This window comes from Anguilla rostrata, chromosome 8 (assembly GCF_018555375.3).
Source record: "Anguilla rostrata isolate EN2019 chromosome 8, ASM1855537v3, whole genome shotgun sequence".
In the NCBI taxonomy this organism is placed as follows: domain Eukaryota; kingdom Metazoa; phylum Chordata; class Actinopteri; order Anguilliformes; family Anguillidae; genus Anguilla; species Anguilla rostrata.
Genome location: NC_057940.1, coordinates 12,780,628 through 12,796,370, shown reverse-complemented (window position 1 = coordinate 12,796,370; position 15,743 = coordinate 12,780,628). Strand labels below are relative to the sequence as shown.

Here is a 15,743-nt window from a genome sequence, read left to right as displayed (position 1 = left end):
TGGTTATAGTGTTATCTTGAGATGGCCAGTTGCTGAAACAACGGAAAAAATCAAGAAAACAGTTGAAATTGTGAATAAATGGGAACTGCATTGCTGTTGGGTGATTGGAATCAACACTGACATTAAATGAATCCTTTATTAATATTTCCTGGTGTGTATAGTGAAACAGGTCCTTTCTGTCACCAGCTCTCATTTGCAACCTTTGTATCATTTTTATAATGCTACTGATTCATTGTGTTATTAATGCATCACTGCATGCAAATTGCTTTGAAAAGATTGAAAAAGTAATCAATATTGTCTCATTAACTTTATAGTTGTTGTGGTGTGACAAACAATGTTTGTTTTGAACTTGGAAGTTCTCATTCAGTGAATAAAGAAAATCGAAATAATAATTAGTGTGAAACAGCATTTGCTATTGCCCGCGTCAAGGTGAAGTATGGCTGACCGAAGGTTTATTTTTATTCGGAACGTTACCTCACTGAAAAGAAAATGGTACTTAGCATGCTAATGGAAGGGTGCTGTACAAACCATGGGCCCTGCAGCACACAACTCAGTCTACCCTGAGATTTTAAAGTGCTCTCACTGGTCACAGATCTCCCTCTTGGCCAAGCTTCGATGGACATTATTGACCCCTGGGGGAATCTCAGCGGCTGTTCAAAAATATCAAAATGAAAGGCTAGGGTCTGTCACAGGAAATTAAAAGATGATATGTATTTCTTTTGTTCACAGATGTCCTTATCCTGTGTAACTCTTGACAGCTTTTTTTTTAGTTCTCTAAGTATAGATTTGGGTTATAGACTTCAGGTAAAATCGCTCAAGTGTACAACAGCTGTGCCCCACCTGAGATGTGAACTTGCAGCATTAGTGTTGCAGAGTGCAGAGTCCCTAAACCACTAAAACCCACCACCACTCAGAGGAATTACCCACTGACAAACATTATCTATGTCTACAGTATATATTCAGATGTATATGTACACAAATCAATCGCTAAAGTGATTTGCAATCCATTTAAGGTACCAAATCATTAAGTAGGTTCACATTGCATAGATTTATGGTTGATTTCCAATATAATTGCGGTGCATTTCGCTTGGTTCACTGAGCGTATTTCCCCTCCTCACAACTGTGGTCACACTGAAATCCCACAACTGTCTAGTCTGGTGATGCAGTCGGCCTTCTGTAGTGCCACCCTTTAATAACATGACTGAGCCCCAACTGCAGCAGGGCAATCCAGAGAGAAAGCATTGATCAAACTTCAGAAGGCACTGGAGCACTGGAGAGAGTACCACGAGCCAGAGTCCAGGTCAAAATATGAGTGCGCTTAGTATTAGTATTCCCGTACCCAAATTCCATCAAGTTATAAAGCAATACCACTAATTTTGGCATAACGAAGTCTCCCTCTTCCATCAGAAGGAAGATGGGAAATCACCATCATTACACCATTGCTTTTGCTTGGGGGTTTTCTCGGTGAAGACGATTTTTCACAATACACGTAAAAACTATTTACTTATTGGGAAGTACCGAAACCAGAAGAAACACTGGAGTTGAGAGGTCTTTTTCTCAACCTCATTCATTCGGTTTTTATAAGTTTTTCTAACAATTATCTGTTTTTACTATTTTTAAAAATTGCAGTTGGGCCTGCATCACAGAAATGCCTCCTGCACTCACACAGGGGGACAACTGCAGCTGAAGAGACTGCTGGCTGGTGCACTTCCTACAAAAGCCACATTTGACTGGCACTGCTTTATGATTTCTCAATGCTCCCAGTCAATACTAAAGTACAATTGTAGAAAATGTTAATAGAATTTATATATTGTAGCACGTGTATTTTTTGAGAAGACATTATACGGGGCTTTGATTCCAATTCTGGATGTTTGATTATCAAGTCTTATACTGCGCACACACAGATGAAAGAGAAAAAAGACAGGAAAACTCATAGCCATAAAATATATTTAATTTCCCAATAAAATTTTCCTTTCAACAAGACAGGGATGACGAAGAAAAACAATCAGGACACCATCACTCCCAGTGTAGCCTAGTAACAATATTGCTTGAAAATGCATAGAAAGGAACATGCTAGTTTTAAAAACAACCTGATGGGACATATGACTTTATTGCTCAACACATTTTTTTCAAACCAATTTAAAAAGCTTGGAACCCTATGTGACAGGTTCCAATAGGCCCTTCTGGGCCTCACTGTGTAAAGACATCTGGTCACCCATGGGTTGACCCGGAGGACCTGAGGTCTACGTAATCTGAGGTTTATATAATCTGTATGTGCTTTTCAGTTGGCAAATGGCTCTCAAGCTTGGCATAATGGCACACTGCTGGCATCAATGTTGTGGGTTTCCAGTTGCTGAAAGGCTATTATAATCTACAGTGATGAATTTTTAAAGATACCCCATAAGAATGCAAAGGAAGAGAGACTTATGTCATAAATTGTCTTAAAAACACTTTTTAACACAAGTTCCAGACTAAAGCAGAAATGGCATTCTAGCTGATTATACAGGACAATAACAATGAGACAAAGCACTGCACTGGTATTATCCAAGCTGCATCCACTCAAATTATGTGGCTCTACTGTATCACACCGCACGGCGGAACAGAAACAAAGAAGGAATTAAATTCAGTTTAAAGGGCTTAGCAGTGACTGGACAGATATTTGGAGGGGCGTAGTCACAGTGGCCAGTGAACGTCATTAATCTGACGCAATCGCTGATGTCGGCGGTGGGAGATTATGGGCAGACGAGATGAAGTGTAAAAGTGTGTGTGTGTGTGTGTGTATTGGGATTCTAGGCCTTTTTGCTTTATTCTCTTTAAGTCTTTTTTAATTTATTTATTTGCCTAGGTTGTTTATTGGGGCATCTTGAATGACATCTACAGACCTGAAAAAAAATATGGTAAATCTGAAAAACAGCCCTGCACAACTATGTGACAATTAGCAGAAATGCTTTCAGTACATGTAAACTGCTGTTCCCTGCAGATCTCTGAGCCCCATAAATGTGGGGGGGGGGGAATAAATTTTGGGAAGGGGGCACCTGGGTGGGTGGGGCCAGACACACGCGTTTACTTGAATGAGGCGCGGACCTTACGCCCTTTCAGGGGCTGAGGGGGGCGGTAGTTATCCGCCATGCAGCATGGAGCCTCCCCATCAGATGAGAACAGCAGACTGCGGAACATAGCCATCTGAGAGAGAGAGAGAGAGACTTTGACTTTTGATGTTCTTTATTAAAACATCTCAACTAGAAAAAAATAGTAGAGAAAAACCCCTCCCGACATCTTCATAAAACCAACCTTCGCTCACACACACACACACACACACACATACCCACATACACCCCCAACTACAATATATCAGCAGCCTGCACAAGCACAATTAACAATCAAAAGCATACAGTCAGCCCCTCCTCCCCCACAGTACAAATTGCATTCCTCAATCCCCAGATATTCTTAAATGCATCAATATCATGTCTCAGAGAAATACATGTACTCCAACCTGAGGCGCGCAAAGACTATTCCCCTCAACATTGCCACTGTATCTGAAGGACCAACACCCTTAATCTTATTCCTGCGGGTCAGCCAAATAGCCAGCTTAGCCTGACCATACAAAAAATTCAGTAACACACTAACAGCTTTCTTACGCACTGAATACATAGGACCAAGGATGAAGCTCCCACACAGATAGTCTTCCCCAGCTTTACGCACAAACCCTTAAGGAAACACAGAACATTGGTGATTCTTTGACATTGCAGAAACACATGGATGACAGTTTCAGACACTCCACAAAAAGGGCATGCATTCTGGACGTCTGCCAGAAAGCCACTGGGGGAGTTAAGAATAGTTAAGGAGGAAGCCACCAGGCTGTTAATGATAAGCACCCTCCCTCTGTAAGATACCTGAGGTAACAGCCACTTCCACCTAGACAGCCTAGCCACCATTGTCTGTGCTCCGCCCTCCCAGTTCTTACTGACCCACCCCCCAGAGCCCAGATATACCCCTAGCAACTTAAGGCCAGTCTGACCCCACTGTAGCTCCCCTGGTAACCGTGGTAATACCAGGCCCCTCTTAAGTCCAAGAGAGAGAGGGAGAGAGAGACATTTTATTACGGCACCTTATCTTGATTTGAGAGATTTTCTAAATTTTATTACTACATGTTATCTTGACTTGCGAAAATTAGGCAATGTTTACTATACTGCACTGTGAATTGGACTGAGACTGTGGGACAGAGAGGGAGACTGCGAGAGACTAATAAGAGACTACAAAGAAAACCAAAATGTCTTCAATTATATGTTCTACATTCATCGCCAAAAAACATGCTATAAAAAAGGTTTTAATTGGGTAAATTTTGTGTAATTTGACATCCACACTTGTGAAGCTGTTATATATATAAATGCCACAACATCCCCTAAAAACTCTAGACAGAACAATGCATTCTGTTGTATGTGTTTGTGTGTGTGGGTGTGTCTGTCTGTGTGTGTCTGTGTGTGTGTGTGTGTGTGTGTGTGTGCTAAGAGGTAAAGCGTGACTAAGACACACACACATAAAAACAGACTGTAAAAGGAAAGGAGCTGAGAGAGAGAGAGAGAGAGAGAGAGAGAGACGGGGAAGAGGGAAGGGGCCTCAGAATGTATCTTTTCTGTTTTCTTCCTCTCTCGTGGCTGTGGGCGGTGCGTGACGTGCTGGATGTTTGCATCAGAGTCTGAGGCTTCCTCCACCACAGGCCTGGCCTATTTTAGGCCCTTTGGCTGGAGGCACTAGCTATAAGCTAATGCGCTACAGAAGCTGACGCGCTCCAACGGCACTGTTTTATGAATGAGATGCGAGTGCGTTGTGACAGATGTGAGCTGTAGGGCTTCCTCTTCCCCATGGAAGATGGAAAAAATTTAATCAAAAAGCAAATTACTCACAGGACCTCAGTGCCTTTGACTCGGGATATTGTTCTACTGTTGTTGGTTTTTGTCGGGTTAACCCTGTCTTACGGTCACGCTTTCAAAGCAGAGGGAATCCCTGGACAGCACCGCCATGACAGGTGATAAAACAACGACCTGGCCTGAGACTTTACATCAAGGAGAGCAGCCTCAGAGTTGAAAATCTCATATCAAATTCAGCTGATGCCCTGCTGATCGACTAATTATTTTTACCGAACAGGTAATTGGTATAATTGGTACGTGACTGTCCACCATGACAATCACCTGGCAAAATTATTGAAATGATTTGGCCGTTGTATGTGTGAGGTTGCTGAGAGGACCTTTGTGCTACATTGATTAGTGTGGCCATTGTGGGTGACTGGAGCATGCAGTAAGCATGCCTATGTTCTCATTAAATCAGTATTGTTCATGCAATGTCAATAGACACATGCAAGCTGACATGCAGACAGGTGCACTCTTACACACAGTACACACACACACACACACACACACTGCATATGTATGCATATGCATACACACATGCAGTAAATACACACATTCAGAAAGTATTCTGGCATATCCCTAAAAAGGGTTAATAAAGACTGTAGGCATTTTCATTTCTGTAACCATATTTTACCTCAGTCTAAATGGATCAGGCAGTGTCCACTATCATACAACTAACACAGAACTGTGCGCTCTGCACAAAAAGTTATCACACATTGTGCAAACCACAGCGATGACCTAAGGCTCAAACTTTGATCTTAAGTGATCTAAGCCCCGCCCATCAAAGCTGAGACCCGAGCCTGACCTAGCACAAGGGCATGCCGGTTCACACGGGAACCATGGCGACAGTGTGGGCTCGCTGTGGCCAACGTGTCTGTTTCGGAAAAAAAAAAATATCCTTGAAAATGAACGTCAACCAAATGGTTTGAGATGGCGCCACTTCTGCTGCATTTGACTCACTCTGCAGTTATCACGTACGAATATTAACACTTCCTGTTATTAACACTAACTGTTTCACACAATCAAGCGCTCCCCATTTCCTGCCATATATAAGACATACTGGTCTGGCCTGGGAGCACATGCACTGAAACTATGCTATCCCAGACAGAACAAGCCAGAATCTTGAGACCCTTTTTGATCTAAACGGACTAGGTAAACCAAATATAGCTCAGGGTTTATCTGGATATAGCCTGACTACGTCCTAGTTGGCTATGAAACTTTTAACTTTTCAACCAAATGTAGTCGGGTTTTCACCTGCGGTGTTTTACCGACTTTTTCAACCAACTTTTCACTACAAAAATGTTCACTGGGATACATCTGACACAAATAGTCACAGGTGGTTTCTCTAAAGGCAAGGGGAAGGAGGGGAGCTTTACAATTGACATTTGTGTGATTTGCCCACTTCACCATGGAGACGCAGTGAGTTGGCAGTCAAGTAAGGCGACCGGGGCAGCAGAATGGCTGTCATAGCTGTGAGTGCAACACACAGGTAGTTGAGAGAGAATCGGGTTCAGTTCTGTGGGAGGGCTCTGGGTTAAAAGCAGTAAAGACTCAGACTTCTAAACATGCATTATTAAACAGCTTGCTTTGGATATTGTTTCCAGACCAGAAGATTACTCTAATGTATCACTGTGTGTGTGACTGTGTTTTCTTAGGTGTTCCAGCAGCAATCTAGCAATACATTTTAAAAACAGAAAAGTTCACAAAGATAACATTGTAACCTAATTCTATATTGAGGAGGTAATTCCTATTTTACTCAAGGAAGCTTTAAATAAAAAATTAAATAATTAATCAAGTAATCTGCCATCACAGAGGGCACCTAGTCCTGACACCTCTTAGTTTTTGGAGTGGGAAATGGTTGTTGTGCTAATGTAAAAGGCCCTCATAAGACGTCCTTTAAAATAAAAGTTGGTGATGGTGTAATTTACAGACGTGACTCAGAACACATGGGTGAACTCAGAGAGAATAAAGGGAGAGAGGGAAAGAAAAGGAGCAAAGGAAGGATAAAGAAAGTAGGCGGCTGTTCAGACTTAATTACATGAAACACAATCTCGCCCCCACGTAAAATTCACTTCACTGTGACCAAAAATTACAGTTTTTGAAGAGTCTGAACTTTATTTAAACACATACCACTTCAGACTCTTAGATGGGTAGAGAACTGAATCCTTACCCTAATGTGACTAAGCACAAAAATGATGCCTGTGTCTGGTTCCAGGTCAAGGGTTTGCTCATTTATTTAGCTCTGTTATCGTATCAGCAACTGCAATACAGCTCACAATATATCTTCAGCGTCTTGGTTTATTCAATCTTTCTGCCATTATGGCCAATTTCCTTCATTTAAATACAATGTGATTCCTGTTAAATATGTTTCATTAAAAATAGTCTACATGGTCTATATATCATTAAAGAAATCACCTGATTTGTAAATGACTAATGGTGTAGCGTGACTCTGGACACCAGGGAAGTATGCTGGTCGACAAACACTTGATATTGACTTTATGCAATAAGTCAAACATCTAATGTGTGCCTTGAACCATTGTTACTTAAGACCCTTCATTCATTAAGTGGGAGTGTATGTGTGTGTTTGTGTGTTCACAAAGAAACGGAGCGGAAGAAATGGGGGTGACTGTTAGCAACAGTTGTAATGTGCTAAAAAAAAAATAATGAAAGGTCAACAAGGACTACACTCAGAATGCATGGTACCTGGGCAGGGCTGACACTGATTGGCTCCTTCAGGACAATCCAGGTGACACTTTCAAGAAGGGGGGGTGTAGTCAGGGACCCGTCGTATGTCCAGTAGTCCAAGGAGCGAGGGAGCAGGATCGTGGGGTCAAAGTTTGAGAATGTCGTCTGCGTGCCCTGGATGAAACAAACATATATGGAGTCAAAAGACAAAATAGCATTCACATAAACTTCCAAAGGTACAATCAATATAAAATGAGCAAGCTCCTACCTTAGTCCTGATGCTGTCCAGAGTATCTAAAACTTTCTGTAGCTGGGGGTTGTCAGCACCGATCTAAAGAAAAACAACAAGGTCAAATCAAACACAGTTCCCACCCAGACCAACACGGGTACATTTCCTAAGCTGAGTTTAACTCAGTTTTAATCTCACCCCGTCCAGGATGTTAGGTAAGTGTAACCTCTTGCATCATCTGAAGCCAGGACATCTTACCAGTGGCTCTGAATGTGATGCATGTGCTAACAGGGTCATATGTAAACCCAAAGTGCCATCAGCGGGCTTTGAGGGCTGTCAGATCACCTCCGCATATCTCTCACTGCATGCGCTGTCATGCAAGCAGGCAGATGTTTCAGAGAACCTCTTCTTTGGTGCTGGATGGCTGCAGTTCCACTCAACCCTCACCCAGGAAGGCCATGTTTTCTGCAGGATTTCTCAGCCGAACGCAAAACCTCATTCCAACAATTGTGGTTTATGTAACCTAGTTTGGCTTTGCACTCCTGTTATGAGAGTGCAAGAGAGGGGAGCTTAAAAAGCTTAAAAAGTCCAGAGCACAACTAAGCCAAACTTCCAATCTGGCCTGCAAGTCTGTGGGTGTATCATCATTCTTCCTTAATGGATTTAATGCGATTTAATGAAGGCTCGGTAACTTTCGGTCTGCGGTCTCATCCCGGTCACCTACCTCTGTATCCTACCAATCTACGAAGAAAAGCCAGGATGACGCTCACCTTGAGGAAGACTCCGACCACGGCGAGGCCGTCAGGCTGGCTGGCGGCATCACCAAAGCTGGGGTACTTGGTGTTCCAGTGAACCAGGTGGAGCTGGGGAGGGGAAGCCATGACAGACACGGGACAGGAGGAGAGGGGATGGGACAGTACAGGGGTATGGGACACGCAGGTCTTAGTGACCAAGGCTAGGAAGACCTTTGAGTAGCAGAGTGTAGCACCAGAACCTGGACATCCAAGATTATGGAAAGACCCCAAGATTACACACTGCCATTGTGTGTGGGGTTTTTTTTCTCTTCTTTTTATTAACCACAGTACCTGAGAAAAATATTCTTCAAAATAAATAGATAATTTATTAATCTAAAACGGAACAAAGGCTATGAGTAAGTAGCATTGGGTAAGGCGTCACCAAGATAATAAATAATGCAGAGTCATGCAGGTTAGTACCTCACAAGCGAACTTGGTGCCTCCCACGGTGTGCTCTGAGCCTCTGTCGTCGCTGCCGCCCCAGTGAAAGTGGAACTGCCTCAGCCTGTATGTACCAGAGATCGGGCCTCCTGTCAAAGCTGAGGGACAGGACAGATAAGATTGGTGAGTGTGTGTGAGTGTGTGTATGTGAGAGAGAGAGAGGGAGAGAGAGTATGCCAGTAATACTGAAAAACAATACAAGCGATCAGATTTCTACCTCTTGACACCTCATGGTAACTTAATGTCATACATTTGCATCTAAACGTTCTTCACAACATATGCTAACAGGCTGGTGCACAGAGAAAAGCCGTTAATTAATCTAACTTTTTAGCCAGAATGCACTAATGCTGTCCCCTGGCTCATCCAGCCCTTCAGCCGCTTGGCACAGTGAATGCACCCAATTCATCCTCATCAGTTCTGCTGCTGAATCCAGACCAGAATTTCAGAACAGTAAATGGTATCAGGATTTTTGCTAAAGTTGGTCCATGTCCGCAGTTTCACAACTTCTTGATAGACTGATCATGGTAATTTATGATTTTATTGCACAACAGTTCCAGCTTTAAGCCTAAAGAGGTTTTGCATCACCAGTTCATTCTACACAAACTTGATTTGACTACAAAAGCACAGAACGGCAAAACGTCGCGCAAACCCAAGGTTAAACATATATCAAGGAATTTACCTCACCAGAACCCTTAGCCTGCAAACACATGCATTAGAAATATCAACGATTATAGGAAAGCCAAAAGATATATTATCGAGTAACAACTGCCACGAATAATTGCTGTCCTCTACTAATGACCTTCACCTAGGGCGTTAAAAGAGGATGAAAACAAAGGAAACAGCGCGCGTTCTGTGCTCGTGCCTGCATTGAGAATTAAGAATCCTGAATTATACACACATACTTTGCAGCAATGTTCATTAAAAATATGAAGCTAATTGTAAGTGTATTTATGGGGGGGAAATGTGGCTTCAGTAACCTCGTTGTTTAATATCAACACATTCCCCAGGCATACACAGCTGCGGGTTAATTTTTAACGAGATTCCTGCAGAACAACAGCTCACATATCATGGCAACTTTCTCTTGCGCTAGACACTCAGTCACTACTTCGCGTTCGCATTTCAAAGAAATGTACGGATATGCTTCGCTGCCATATAACCCTCTCTGATGAGAAGACTAATTGCTGCATGTGTAGCCTACACAAATGCTGTAAGCATTTTGCTTAGCATAGCCCACTGTATTTCAGAGTTAGTTGCAATATAACTAACATAGCCTGAGTTTGTGGTCAATTAGCATTCGTATATTTCGGCAGAATTGACCAATTTCTAATTGTAGAAATTGTCGCAACAACAGTTATTGCATAAACAGGTATTTGCAAAATATGCTGATGAAGAACCAAAGAATGACTAACTTGAACTGTCATCGTCGTCAGCGAAGTCCACTTGGAAGGAATGTCCGTTGTTAAGAATGCCTCTGCAAGTGGCCGGGTCGTACCTCAGTTGGAGAGGTTTCAGAGAAGCGTCGTACTGGGCTTGGCTCGGGACTATATCAATCGGAGACTGCCTGGGTCCATCAGCAATAGGAAAGTTTTGAACCCATGTGTCAGGTCCTGGAATTAAAGGATAGAGAAAGAACAAGTTATTGCTGTGTCTGGAGAGAAAGCAACGTGACGAGGAAACATGCTCCCCTTCGTGACAAATCCTGAACAGGTGTTTCCTTAATTTTGTTAACTTATTTTTGTTTTACTTTTTGTACTGCACGAATCTATTTGTGAGAACTAAACGTAATTGATCCTTGTTATATAACTTCCCAACCGTTAAAGGGTGTTTAACTGGACATTCAAGTTGCGCAGTGTGCACGCCGACCAGCTTGTCGTCAAGGTGAGTGCCGGCATCTCCTATATAGACTGCGTGCCCGGAATGAACGAGTAACTGCACTGCGCTCTTGACTGTCCTTCCATAATAGGACACTGAAGCAGAACTCCGTATGAATGAATCCATGATTTGGACGAAGGTGGAAATGCATGTCATTCAACGTAAATCATTCGCCGTCTGCATATGCAGTGTCAAATCCAGCGGTCAACGGCATACGGTCGCGACTCTCACCGTTTTTTGGCGCATATCCCCAAGCGTGAGACATGGTGAGAATTTGCGAGCACCCAGATACAGTATCTACTGCGGGTAATCCCTTCGACTGGGTCAGATCTGGATGCAAACAACCAGTTTCTGGTACCCTTGCAGGACAAATGTCTGCTTATATAGACGTCCCCGGTTCATAGCTTATGTATCTCAAATTAGTGGGTTTGGCCCACATGATCTCTGCTGATTCCTGCTGCCGCAGGAGGAGTTAAAGATAGGAACCATCAATCGATAGGTGGCCCAGTTCTCTCTCGCTCTCTCTCTCTCTCTCTCTCTCTCTCTGCTACACTATGTTTCTTTGACAGAACAAGGATGGAGAATCTGCTGCAGCCAGACTACAACTCTCTGTGACAGCCCTGAAGTTGGAAAACTTATATAGATTTAACTTGCGGTTCGGCATGGCTCCTAGTTCCAAATGATTCCATTTTCATGTCCAAACACACACAGCCATAAATATACACATCCGTCCCACTGACATTTTCTGACGAAGGAGGTTGTACTCGACAAGTCGCGAAGACATACATTCTGCCAATAGGCTATTGTTAGAATTTCAGAGAAAACGGCAGATCAACACATGAAGCGGCATATTAGCTTATTAGCTACTTGGTATAGCCCAATGATTGCAAGGTTTCGGAATATAAGAAATACTGCCCTTGTAGTAAAACGCGAGCTGGTTATAGCGCAGTGCAGAATCCAATAGTATACCCTGCAACGATGGGGTTTTTTTTTTCTTTCTTCTCGACCGCATATTTTAAAGGGACCACCACATTCCGATAACTGAACCTAATATAATGGAATGATTAAAATACAAAAATGTAAAAAAAAATGGGGGCCGTAAACAAATATCTGCATAGAACTTATTCTGTGTGCACAAATAGCCTATGTGTTGCACTGTGCAATGGTATCTAACCGTACGCTCCTTTCATGGATACCATACGTTTTCCAGTTCGTACAATAGTCTAGTTTTCACGTCTTATCATGTGATAATCCATTTCAACTGCCAGTGACAGAAAACCCGCGTTACGATTGAGGTGTTACCGTGTTACACTATAATTAATTTAGCCGTTTGAATTCATTTACCAAGCAGTCTAGATTGTACCCCGGTCCCGGGGGCGATGTCACGTTCCAGTTCAATAGCAAGCATTTGCTACCACATTGTGGTTGAATCCCGTAATAACATGTCAAAGGACTGTAGATAAAAGTCGTTTGATACGCGACATTTAATGAATGTTTCTCACCACATTCACCTTGCAGTTTCCCCACTTTTTTATGCATCCACAACTGGACTTAAAACGTAATTTAGGCTACAGTGCCGTGAAAAAAGTAGGCCTATTTGCCCCCTTCTTAATTTCCTCTAATATTGCATATATAATGAACTGCTCGCTTCAGGTCATGCAGAAACATCTCTATTGGGTTTAAGTCAGTACTTGGCCACCAAAAGCCATTCAGATGTGGACTTGCTTTCGTATTTTTGATCATTGTCTTGCTGCATAACTTAATTATTCTTCAGCGTCAGTTCACAGGCAGATGACCTGACATTCTCCTTAAGAATTTTCTGGTACTGAGAAGAATTCATGGTTCCTGCTTAATTGATATGGCACCAGTTTGACCAGAAACACCCCCTTTTAGAAGGAAATAGAGGAACTCAATTTTAGTATTCTTAAACATTAAAGCGTAAGTAAATGGTTTATCCATCAGCCTTTGATTAACAGCTACACTTCAGTGATATTTGAGCATAAAAACTCAGCCCTTAATAACGTAACTGATTGCATAGGTTAACAATAAATGACTAATCACTCTGGGATACTAACTTGCACATTTTGAATGTAAAGAAATATAAATGGGTGACAAATTAAAGAAAAACCCAACATAAAGTGTCTTAGTAAGTTGTTGTCTTAGTAAGCCACCACAAACTGCCAGAGCAGCTTCAATGCACCTTGGCATAGATTAATTTGGCGTTTTGATGATTGTGGTGGAGATCGCTATTTAACACGTAGGTCCAAAATCCCCAAAAGGTGTTCAGTTCATTTTAAAGATGCCCACCAAGACGTTTCCGTTTCATTTACAGCCATAGGTATTGATGTTGTCCCATTAACATCCAGAAGACGTGATAGACAGAGAGTACTCAATCAAAAAGACAGCCGCTGGAATCACAAGCTCCAGGCCACTACCTTTCCAGGACTTAATGACTCTATAGACATGGTTTCGTTTATAGATGTATATATTGATTATTAGTATTTTAGCAGTTCCTATAGATATAGATTTTTGATTGTTTTTGTACTGTTATTGTTTATATATGTGCATTGTTGCCTGTCGATTTTCAGTGGATTTAGTAGTCTATTACACTGACCTCTAGTGGTGACAGGTCTATACTGTTCTCTTTACAAACTGATTTTCTGATCAGCTGTTTGTCGTTTTAACTAATTGCTACTCATTTGAATGTTTGCCTGAATTGCTTTCATTGTTATGCCCTGATGAAGACCGTGTGAGGCCGAAACATATTGGTGTAGTTTTAAAAATGTTTCTATATGAACTAGCCCTTCATTAAAGGCTTTTTATTCTAAGAAGAGTGCCTTGGACTTGCTGTATTCATTATTTTGTCGGTTTTTTCCCACGATTTTTTCCAAAGGGCACCTTCACAATACTTCTTTCGGCTTTACCCTTTCTAGAAGCGCCAAAGCCCTCTTCCTGTTCTTTTAGGTGTTCAGTTGGGTTGAGGTCTGCTGACTGTGAAGGCCATAGCATATGATTCACACCATTTCCATACTCATAAAGCCATTCAGTGATTCCTCATGCATTGAGGATGGGGGCATTGTCATCCTGGAAGAGACCACTCCCATCAGGATAGACATGTTCATCATAGGATAAAGGTGATCACTCAAAATAACTTTGTATTGGTTTGCAGTTACCCTGCCCTCTAAGGGGACAAAGGGACCCAAACCATTCCAGGAAAATTCACCCCACAGCATTACAGAGCCACTGGACCCCCTCACTGTAGGGGTCAAGCATTCAGGCCTGTACCTTTCTCTTGGTGTATGCCACACATGCACTCGCCCACTTGTCGAGAATATGGTGAAGAGTTGCTCTTCTGTTTTTCCTTACATATCCCACTAATGCACAAGCATCACAGTCATTGAACGTGTACCTTTGACCACAATGTCTGACCCTGTTTACTGATGTCTTTCCCATAGATCTAAATGCAGAACTTTAGTCACTGTTCCTATTGAAACACTAGCCAGTTGAGCAGTCTTTGTGACTGCCTTCTATACAATTCCTGCCTTCAAACCCCCCTGTAATGAACCCTCTTCCAAAGTCACTTAGATATTTTCCTCCTGCCATTTTGATCCAAAATTGAGGTCAACTGGGCAGCTCAGCATTTTTATACGTGCCACACAGCATGATAGGATGTTAATTCATTAATTGTATCATGCAGTGCATCTATGGAAGCATCTGCATTCGTTATGTTTCTCCACTCATTTATTCAGGTTTTTACTATAATTTGGCACCTGTCTATATATAGCCATGTGTGTTCTGATATTTAATATTAAAGAACTATATTTAAAAATACTACATACATTTTCCCATAAAAATGAAAAGTGCAGAAGGATAAGCATGAAACAATGGTACTTATGAAATGCTAAAGAATCTAAAGCAATGCCTTTTATTTATTTTTTTCTTTAAAAAAGAAAATTTTACCAAAATGTTTACCAACTGTTGGCTTGCAAAGAATTGGTGAGCAGACATTATTGATTCATTTCTTTTACCATTTACAGTTTTCACAAGGCACTGGGGAAATGTGGGATATGTTTAAAAAGCTGGTTTGAAATAGCAACACTGATTGGCCCTCTTTCCGACCCTGATTTGACAGCACAAACCATGTGAACAGCAACTGCACTTGGAAGTGAAGAGCTGGATGCAGTTTGTGTCAGTAGTACAGCTGCATTGGGGCCAGAGCAGACCAGTTCAGAGGGGTACATGTCTATCACTTCTGCTAAAACCTAAACTGAAGCCGAGTCAAGCCTGATACCTTGTGAACTAATACAATATGTAATATAATTCAACTTTATGGCAATTCACCTCTGTATCAGTCTACTGCAGCTGTGTTCACCGCAGGGGCTGAATTTACCAGCAGCATGTTCACACAAATCCTGTGCTCAACTGTGCCTCCATCCTTAATGCTAAACCCGATATGAAGGTTCACAGGAATGTTGCTCCCATCACAGTTCAGAACATGCACACATTATAGGCATCCCCTAGTGGCCAAAATACAGTAGTGCAGGGAAGATGAAAGATTTAGTTCAGATGGAAGAGAGTAATGTCCGTGGTACATCTGCTGGACAGTTCGTTTTTCATAATTTCAAATGACACAATGATCAAAACCAATAAAAATGTCAAACTCTAAAATAACAGCAATGTATTTAAACACAAAAAAATAACAGAATGATAAGAAACACTTTTGACTGCCTAGGAAGGTAGATTATTGCGGGAGAGTAAGGTGCTTTGGCAGAGTGGGTCTATGGACATGTTGGTTTTGGGGGACTGGGTCTATGG

General features: G+C 42.0%; 1 protein-coding gene and 1 long non-coding RNA gene across 2 annotated transcripts; one reads left to right on the top strand and one right to left on the bottom strand.

The window, feature by feature from the left end:
- Positions 1-1,933: 1,933 nt before the first annotated feature.
- Positions 1,934-11,409, bottom strand: cahz (carbonic anhydrase). The gene is made up of 7 exons (XM_064346505.1): positions 11,160-11,409; positions 10,466-10,663; positions 9,036-9,154; positions 8,592-8,684; positions 7,861-7,923; positions 7,611-7,766; positions 1,934-3,183 (listed from the first exon to the last, which is right to left on the bottom strand). Exons 1-7 carry the CDS (start codon positions 11,191-11,193, stop codon positions 3,064-3,066), a joined length of 783 nt encoding a protein of 260 aa, XP_064202575.1. The 5' UTR covers positions 11,194-11,409; the 3' UTR covers positions 1,934-3,063.
- Positions 10,663-15,633, top strand: LOC135260859 (uncharacterized). Its single transcript, XR_010331763.1, has 2 exons — positions 10,663-10,934; positions 13,261-15,633. It is a non-coding gene; the product is annotated as an uncharacterized LOC135260859 (long non-coding RNA).
- The last annotated feature ends 110 nt before the right edge of the window (positions 15,634-15,743 follow it).